A 10,000-nucleotide genomic window follows, 5' to 3' on the forward strand; every position below is an offset into this window, starting at 1 on the left:
GAAGAAAGCTCTTCTAACATTTTTAGGCTATTTGTTTGACGTTTGACGTTGAAAAGACGTCCACTGAGGAGCCAGAATGAAAGTTTTTATGACGTCTTTTTTTGACGTGTTCTGCACGTCCGATATAGACGTTCATGGACCCTCTTCCTACAAGGTTAAAAACTTGTTCAAATGTGGCCATTGTGGACATATTTTTTACATAATTTATGGTCTCATTTAGACATAATTACTTTGACTATTGCTGTCAGATGATATTAGTGAGAATTAGCAGAGGTTTAGATGTTGATATTTGTTTCATTTGAAGTGTCACCATTGTGGTGATCAGTGTTTGCTTTAGTTGGGCTCTTGGTCCCCTTTATTTTTACTTTAGCTTTTCTTTGGCTGCTGTAACTGTATGTTTGTAAAACACACTGTTATTTGCAACTGATGTTGCAAAGAAAGCCAAGAATAAGTAACATCAGGTGTTATCAGCTTCATGTTGATGATGATGAAATCATCACAAAACAAGCATATAATGTTGTCAGATACTTTGGCATTTCTAGCCGCCTACCTTGTAGAACTGCAATATTGGCACCAATAGCATTTATAATATCACTTATTTAGAGGTGGATAAAAATTCTGTGCATATGATGTTTAGAGCAAACATATCATGTTGTAACACACAGACATCAAGATTTTGCATATGATTCACAACAATGGTGACAACAAAAATCATCATGCTGCAATGCATGATGGGTAGCCTTCATAGTTCAAAACTCATCATTGATTCCCAAGCTTTTTTGTTTTGATTGTCACCGTTGTTGTGATTCATAGCCAAAATCTTAATGCCTGTGTGTGACTACATGATGCATTTGCTCAAAACATGTGCACATGCTTTTTATACTTTAAAAATATTTTTTATTCTATTGGCACCAATATTGCAGTTCCACAAGGTTGGTGGTTGAGAATCCCAAATATAAACACAATTTCAAACTCAACATTTGATGCTTGTTTTGTGATGATTATGTCATCATCAACATTGAGCTGAAAACACCTGATCTTACTTTTTCTTGGCTTTCTCTGCCACAACATTTGTGTCATACAAACACACAGTTACAGCAGCCAAAGAAAAGCTAAAGTAAAAATAAAGGGGACCAAGAGCCCAACTAAAGCAAACACTGATCACCACAATGGTGACACTTCAAATGAAACAAATATCAACATCTAAACCTCTGCTAATTCTCACTAATATCATCTGACAGCAATAGTCAAAGTAATTATGTCTAAATGAGACCATAAATTATGTAAAAAATATGTCCACAATGGCCACATTTGAACTAGTTTTTAACCTTGTAGGAAGAGGGTCCATGAACGTCTATATCGGACGTGCAGAACACGTCAAAAAAAGACGTCATAAAAACTTTCATTCTGGCTCCTCAGTGGACGTCTTTTCAACGTCCGACTTTTGTGACAAAGACGTTGAAAAGACGTCTTTTGGACATCATTGTGTTTAGTGGGTAATGTGAAATCATACAGAGAAAAGCCAGTCAATAAAAACCTTTTACAGTGCTTGTATATTGTTTTCTTTCAATGCATTTGATAATTCATACTCATAATGCATGTCATTTCAGGTCTACTTTATAAGATTATTAGTTAAACATTGCAAAATGCACCTGCATACTATTTTTTTTGTCATTGAGGATTTCTAAAAAAATTGTGCACAAAATCTCGTCTCGTCTCGTTCTCGTGAACCCAATCTCGTGTCTCGTCTCGTCTCGTGAGATAAGCGTCTCGTCACACCCCTATCCTATAGTACTGCAGGCCTTCTGTCCTCCTCCAGACGTCAGACCAAGAGAAACTTTACCTGCTCTGCCCAGTTAGGGCCTCAGGCCCCATCCACACTACTGCGTTTTAGTTTAGAAACGGATAATTAAAACGAATACGATCTCCGTCCACACCAGCGTTTTAGCTGCGTATTAGAATTGATCTCCGTCCACATTAAAACGACTGAAAACGCGGATCACGTGACCATTCACCAACACTGGGCATGCGCGCGCCGGTGTAAACACAACTTCATTGATAAAATTATCCCACCATGCTCTGGGTTAACCCCAAACCGACGCTCCATGTACGGTCAACGCCGCCGCTGCTCACGGGAATTGTCACAGATCGCTGGAATAATAGCTTGACTCCGGCGCATGTAGTTGTAAAATGCAGAATTTACTTGTACAACAGCGGCTAGCAAAGATATATGCCATGACGGATGACACCCAATCATAGAGCCGAGCGTGAGCCTCTACTACGTCATCGTTTCTAAAGTCCTCAGTCTTGACCCGTCTACACTAAAACGCCCTCCGGAGATTCAAAACGAAAAACGGATCGGCAGCGTTTCTAAACTTCTCCGTTTTAGTGTGGACGGGAGGAGCAAACGTAGCAAAAGATCTCCGTTTTTAAACGAAAACGCAGTAGTGTGGACGGGGCCTTTGATGAGCTATGGATAAAGTCTGAACACTGTCCGTTCACAAAGCGGTGCGCGGCATCTAAGCAGAGGATGAGCACGTGGGTAATCGAGGCTATCTCACTTGCGTACGAGTGGGATGCTCAGCCTTTACCTTTGGCTGTGCGAGCCCAAAGCATTACTGTCGGGAGTTTCCTTTCAAGAGGTTTGTGATGCGGCAGGCTAGTCCTCACACACACATTCGTGAGGCTTCGCTACCTTGACCTCGGCTCCAAATGCGCATTGATTTCACACGACGGGCACTTGCTCTTATGGCGGCGTGGCTATTAGCATTCCCACAGTGCTTCGACGCAGCGTCTCGTTCCCTCTTCAGGGAACTAGGGTTACATACGTAACCGAGACGTTTTTAAAAGAAGTCTCTTCTACTCACCAAGGCTGCATTTATTTGATAAAAAAAAAAACAGTAATATTGTCAAATATTACGACAATTTAAAATAACTGTTTTCTATTTTAAAATATTTTAAAATGTAATTTATTCCTGTGATCAAAGCTGTATTTTCAGCATCATTACTCCAGTCTTCAGTGTCACATGATCCTTCAGAAATCACTCTAATATGAGGATCTGATGCTCAAGAAACATTTATGATTATTATCAGTGTTGAAAACAGTCGTGTACATTTTATTTTTCAGGATTATTTGATGAATAGAAAGTTCAAAAGAGCAGAATTTATCTGAAATAGAATATTTTGTAACATTATAAATGTCTTTACTGCCACTTTCACATCCTTGATGAATAAAAGTATTGATTTATTTTATTTATTTCCCCCAAAAAATAAAATATAAATTGTTACTGACCCCAAACTGTTGAACGGTAGTGTTTAATGTTACAAAAGCTTCTATTTCAGATAAATGCTGTTCTTTTGAGCTTTCTATTCATCAAAGAATCCTGAAATAAAAATGTAAGTAACTGTTTTAAGCATTGAAAATAATCATAAATGTTTCTTGAGCATCAGATCCTCATATTAGAGTGATTTCTGAAGGATCATGTGACACTGAAGACTGGAGTAATGATGCTGAAAATACAGCTTTGATCACAGGAATAAATTACACTTTACTGTATATTCACATAGAAAACAGATGATTTACATTGGAATAATATTTCACAATTTTACAGTATGTTTGATCAAATAAATGCAGCCTTGGTGAGCAGAAGAGACTTCTTTTAAAAACAATAAATTCTTACCGATCCCAAACTGATATTGAAGTGATTGTAATATGGTCGTGTAACTGGACACACACTCTGAGCCAGGGGAAGATGTCGACGAGTCCTCCTCTGGCGATGGTCTGCACGATCCCGTCGTTGTAATCCATGACCTTCAGGAGCTCGGGATCGTTCGGCTGATACGAGGAGCTGAACACGAGTCGACAGATGACGTTAGTGACGGCCCGCATCAGAACCGGACTCAGATCTGAACTCTGACCCCTGAGGGACCCGAGCTCCTCACACAGACTGTCTGCGGCCTCTAGAACTAACACACACACACACACGCACACACACATACAGACACACACACGCGCACACACACATAGACACGCGCACACACACACAGACACATGGATACACACACACACATACAGACACACATACAGACACACACGCCCACACAGACACACACATACACACACACAAACATATACAGACACAAACACACGCACACAGACACACACGCACACACACAGACACATGGGTACACACACACACATACAGACACACATACAGACACACACGCGCACACAGACACACACATACACACACACAAACATATACAGACACAAACACACGCACACACACATATACAGACACACACACGCACACACACACACACATGCGTGCACGCACACACACACACACACACACATACAGAAACAAGCACTCACGCACGCACACACACACACATAGACACACACACACAAGCACAGACACACAAAAACACGCACATGGATACACACACACACACACACATACACAAGTCAAGGCTCATACTGCCGTTATGCTGATTTACTTTTTACTGTTGAAAAAGCATTTTTTACAGTAGCGATAATCAGCACTGAGAACATTCCTCACTGGCCAGAATGTGTTTAAATGCCAAACATATAGCGCATTAATGCACAAAATCTTCATTTTCGACATGCAACACATCTGGTTTAAGACTGAAATCTGGACATGAGTCTACAGAAGTATTACTCTAAGTGTATGAACACAAAAACGTTGATATTCCAGAAATTGTTTAATGCGAATATGAACAGACTTCCATGTGATGTAATGTGATGTGATGTGTTGTGCTTCCTCCCTTTGTTCTTTTCTATTTATATGTTTTGAATAATCCTTGTAATGTTGGGGACATTTAATTTAATATTCAACAATAATATTGCTCTCCTGCATTGACACTATTATACAAGAACTGAACTGAGCTGGATGATGACATCACGGTTTCTCCAGAGCGCCTATATATATAAATATAAACTAAATTAATAACTTTTTTACAACAAAAATAACACATCACTGAACGTTACTTAAGCTGGACTGTGACGCTTTTCTCTTCTGGAAACACACTTTGTTTCATTATTTTCCTGTTATCTCTGTAAAGCTGCTCTGAAACACTTATGAATGAAGCTGACTCGACTTGTAATGCCTTAAACAGCAGAAAAAAGAGTTCAGAGTGTAGAGTTCAGAGTGAGTGTAGAGTTCAGAGTGAGTGTAGAGTTCAGAGTGTAGAGTTCAGAGTGTAGAGTTCAGAAGAGTGTAGAGTTCAGAGTGTAGAGTTCAGAGTGTAGAGTTCAGAGTGTAGAGTTCAGAGTGAGTGTAGAGTTCAGAGTGTAGAGTTCAGAGTGTAGAGTTCAGAGTGAGTGTAGAGTTCAGAGTGAGTGTAGAGTGAGTGTAGAGTTCAGAGTGAGTGTAGAGTGAGTGTAGAGTTCAGAGTGAGTGTAGAGTGAGTGTAGAGTTCAGAGTGAGTGTAGAGTGAGTGTAGAGTTCAGAGTGTAGAGTTCAGAGTGAGTGAAGAGTTCAGAGTGAGTGTAGAGTGAGTGTAGAGTTCAGAGTGTAGAGTTCAGAGTGTAGAGTTCAGAAGAGTGTAGAGTTCAGAGTGTAGAGTTCAGAGTGTAGAGTTCAGAAGAGTGTAGAGTTCAGAGTGTAGAGTTCAGAGTGTAGAGTTCAGAAGAGTGTAGAGTTCAGAGTGTAGAGTTCAGAGTGTAGAGTTCAGAGTGAGTGTAGAGTTCAGAGTTTAGAGTTCAGAGTGAGTGTAGAGTTCAGAGTGTAGAGTAGAGTTCAGAGTGTAGAGTAGAGTTCAGAGTGTAGAGTTCAGAGTGTAGAGTTCAGAATGTAGAGTTCAGAATGAGTGTAGAGTTCAGAGTGTAGAGTTCAGAGTGAGTGTAGAGTTCAGAGTGTAGAGTGAGTGTAGAGTTCAGAGTGTAGAGTTCAGAGTGAGTGTAGAGTTCAGAGTGTAGAGTTTAGTGTAGAATTCAGAGTGAGTGTAGAGTTCAGAGTGTAGAGTTCAGAGTGTAGAGTTCAGAGTGAGTGTAGAGTTCAGAGTGTAGAGTTCAGAGTGAGTGTAGAGTTCAGAGTGAGTGTAGAGTGAGTGTAGAGTTCAGAGTGAGTGTAGAGTGAGTGTAGAGTTCAGAGTGAGTGTAGAGTGAGTGTAGAGTTCAGAGTGAGTGTAGAGTGAGTGTAGAGTGAGTGTAGAGTTCAGAGTGTAGAGTTCAGAGTGAGTGTAGAGTGAGTGTAGAGTTCAGAGTGTAGAGTTCAGAGTTCAGAGTGTAGAGTTCAGAGTGTAGAGTTCAGAAGAGTGTAGAGTTCAGAGTGTAGAGTTCAGAAGAGTGTAGAGTTCAGAAGAGTGTAGAGTTCAGAGTGTAGAGTTCAGAGTGTAGAGTTCAGAGTGAGTGTAGAGTTCAGAGTGTAGAGTTCAGAGTGAGTGTAGAGTTCAGAGTGTAAAGTAGAGTTCAGAGTGTAGAGTAGAGTTCAGAGTGTAGAGTTCAGAATGAGTGTAGAGTTCAGAGTGTAGAGTTCAGAGTGTAGAGTTCAGAGTGAGTGTAGAGTTCAGAGTGTAGAGTTCAGAGTGAGTGTAGAGTTCAGAGTGTAGAGTTTAGTGTAGAATTCAGAGTGAGTGTAGAGTTCAGAGTGTAGAGTTCAGAGTGAGTGTAGAGTGAGTGTAGAGTTCAGAGTGTAGAGTTCAGAGTGTAGAGTTCAGAATGAGTGTAGAGTTCAGAGTGTAGAGTTCAGAGTGAGTGTAGAGTTCAGAGTGTAGAGTTCAGAGAGTAGAGTTCAGAGTGTAGAGTTCAGAGTGTAGAGTTCAGAGTGAGTGTAGAGTTCAGAGTGTAGAGTTTAGTGTAGAATTCAGAGTGAGTGTAGAGTTCAGAGTGAGTGTAGAGTTCAGAGTGTAGAGTTCAGAAAAGTGTAGAGTTCAGAGTGTAGAGTTCAGAGTGTAGAGTTCAGAGTGAGTGTAGAGTTCAGAGTTTAGAGTTCAGAGTGAGTGTAGAGTTCAGAGTGTAGAGTAGAGTTCAGAGTGTAGAGTAGAGTTCAGAGTGTAGAGTTCAGAGTGTAGAGTTCAGAATGTAGAGTTCAGAATGAGTGTAGAGTTCAGAGTGTAGAGTTCAGAGTGAGTGTAGAGTTCAGAGTGTAGAGTGAGTGTAGAGTTCAGAGTGTAGAGTTCAGAGTGAGTGTAGAGTTCAGAGTGTAGAGTTTAGTGTAGAATTCAGAGTGAGTGTAGAGTTCAGAGTGTAGAGTTCAGAGTGTAGAGTTCAGAGTGAGTGTAGAGTTCAGAGTGTAGAGTTCAGAGTGAGTGTAGAGTTCAGAGTGAGTGTAGAGTGAGTGTAGAGTTCAGAGTGAGTGTAGAGTGAGTGTAGAGTTCAGAGTGAGTGTAGAGTGAGTGTAGAGTTCAGAGTGAGTGTAGAGTGAGTGTAGAGTGAGTGTAGAGTTCAGAGTGTAGAGTTCAGAGTGAGTGTAGAGTGAGTGTAGAGTTCAGAGTGTAGAGTTCAGAGTTCAGAGTGTAGAGTTCAGAGTGTAGAGTTCAGAAGAGTGTAGAGTTCAGAGTGTAGAGTTCAGAAGAGTGTAGAGTTCAGAAGAGTGTAGAGTTCAGAGTGTAGAGTTCAGAGTGTAGAGTTCAGAGTGAGTGTAGAGTTCAGAGTGTAGAGTTCAGAGTGAGTGTAGAGTTCAGAGTGTAAAGTAGAGTTCAGAGTGTAGAGTAGAGTTCAGAGTGTAGAGTTCAGAATGAGTGTAGAGTTCAGAGTGTAGAGTTCAGAGTGTAGAGTTCAGAGTGAGTGTAGAGTTCAGAGTGTAGAGTTCAGAGTGAGTGTAGAGTTCAGAGTGTAGAGTTTAGTGTAGAATTCAGAGTGAGTGTAGAGTTCAGAGTGTAGAGTTCAGAGTGAGTGTAGAGTGAGTGTAGAGTTCAGAGTGTAGAGTTCAGAGTGTAGAGTTCAGAATGAGTGTAGAGTTCAGAGTGTAGAGTTCAGAGTGAGTGTAGAGTTCAGAGTGTAGAGTTCAGAGAGTAGAGTTCAGAGTGTAGAGTTCAGAGTGTAGAGTTCAGAGTGAGTGTAGAGTTCAGAGTGTAGAGTTTAGTGTAGAATTCAGAGTGAGTGTAGAGTTCAGAGTGAGTGTAGAGTTCAGAGTGTAGAGTTCAGAGTGTAGAGTTCACCGATGGTCTGCAGTTTACTGGATCCCTCTCCGAACAGTGTGAACGAGGAGTGGACCAGTCGCCGGTGGCTCTTCCACAGCGGGCTGTAGTCGGCAAACGCTATATCCTTCCCGCCCTGAGTCAACAGATCTGTGGTCACCTTGGCAACCACACACACACACACACACACACAGAGAGATTAGACACCACCGGAGAGTCAAGAGCCGCGGCTTTCAACTATTTAAAAACCAATGGTGATCAATGTGAAAATGTTAATGTTAACACAAAACTTAAGAACAGACACAGGTCATACTTCACCATAAAGTCAAAAATATACATGGTGATAAAATAAATATATATATATATATTACATATATGTAAATATATTATATTTTGCATTACTTCCATCACAATTAACCGTTCACTTCACTGTTATTACAGCAATGTAAAAAAAAAATACATTCTCATTACTGTAATGCAAAAGATTAGTAATTCTGAAGTATTGACATATAAAATAATATTTCTTCATTTGCTCATTTAAATAAAAAGCATTGTATTACACTTTTTTACTGTATTACCATCGACAATTAGCACTGAGAATATTGGGAATTACAAAAAACTTACTAAACTAATAAAGTAGCAGAGTTTAATTTTGTTACATTACAGTAATGAGAATTTAGTTGGAAATGTGTTTAAATGTCATGAATTTTAGTGTCATAATGCAAAAATATCTACATTTTCTACATGCATAGTTTAATTCACATTACAGTTTAGTTGAAAATGTGTTTAAATATGAATTGTAGTGACAATGCAAAAAATATCTACATTTTCTACATGTAAAAATGTTTGACTTTTTAAATGTCTTGAATATTTTGCATCATGACACTATAATTCATGATATTTAAACACATTTTTAACCAAACTGTAATGTGAATTAAATGTTGCATGTAGAAAATATTGATATTTTTTCATTATGGCACTAAAACCTACATTTCAACATGCAAAATTTAATTCTCACTACAGTTTTTTTGAAAATGTGTTTGAAAATGTGAAAAAATTTATTTCATAATGCAAAAAGAAAATCTACAATTTCTACACGCAAAATTTATTTCACATTACAGTTTGGTTTAATTTTTTTTAAATGTCATGAATTATAGTGTCACAATGCAAAAAAAATAAAACTTTTCTACATTCAAAATTTAATTCACATTACAATTGGGTTGATAATCTGTTTAAATGTCATGAATTATAGTGTCATGATGAAAAAAATAACTACATTTTCTACGTGTAAATTTTTTTACATTACAGTTTTTTTGAAAATGTGCTTAAATGTCAAGTAAATTTTAAATATAAAAAAATGTAATATAAATTTTAATTAAATAATGCAAAAAATATCTAGAATTTCTACACGCAAAATTTAATTCACATTACAATTTGGTTGAACATCTGTTTAAATGTCACGAATTTAGTGTCATAATGAATAAAATATCTCCATTTTCTACATGCAAAATTTATTTCACACTACAGTTTGATTGAATTTTTTTAAAATGTCATTATAGTGTCATAATGCAAAAAAAAAATCTAAATTTTCTACATGTAAAATTTGTTACACTACAGTTTTGTTGAAAATGTGTTTAAATGTCATGAATTTTAGTGTCATAATGAAAAAAATATCTACATTTTCTACATGCAAAATTTCATTCACACTACAGTTTGGTTGATAATCTGTTTAAATGTCATTATAGTGTCATAATGCAAAAATAAAAATGTTCTACATGCAAAATTTAATTCACATTACAATTTGGTTGAAAATCTGTATAAATGTCATTATAGTGTCATAATGAAAAAAATATCTACATTTTCTACATGCAAAATTTCATTCACACTACAGTTTGGT

At 38.1% G+C, this 10,000-nt stretch overlaps 1 protein-coding gene across 1 annotated transcript in view; it reads right to left on the minus strand.

The window, feature by feature from the left end:
• LOC130071743 (steroid 17-alpha-hydroxylase/17,20 lyase) overlaps positions 1-10,000 on the minus strand; it is a 25,181-nt gene that overhangs the window by 14,555 nt on the left and 626 nt on the right. Inside the window, exons 2-3 of the mRNA XM_056236603.1 lie at positions 8,125-8,263; positions 3,737-3,966 (exon numbers count right to left, since the gene is read on the minus strand). Coding sequence (XP_056092578.1) covers positions 3,737-3,966; positions 8,125-8,263 — 369 coding nt within the window. The remainder of the gene's footprint in view (positions 1-3,736; positions 3,967-8,124; positions 8,264-10,000) is intronic.

The sequence above is a fragment of the Rhinichthys klamathensis genome, unplaced genomic scaffold (assembly GCF_029890125.1).
Source record: "Rhinichthys klamathensis goyatoka isolate OS25496 unplaced genomic scaffold, OSU_Roscu_1.1 h1tg000454l_1, whole genome shotgun sequence".
Lineage (NCBI taxonomy): Eukaryota > Metazoa > Chordata > Actinopteri > Cypriniformes > Leuciscidae > Rhinichthys > Rhinichthys klamathensis.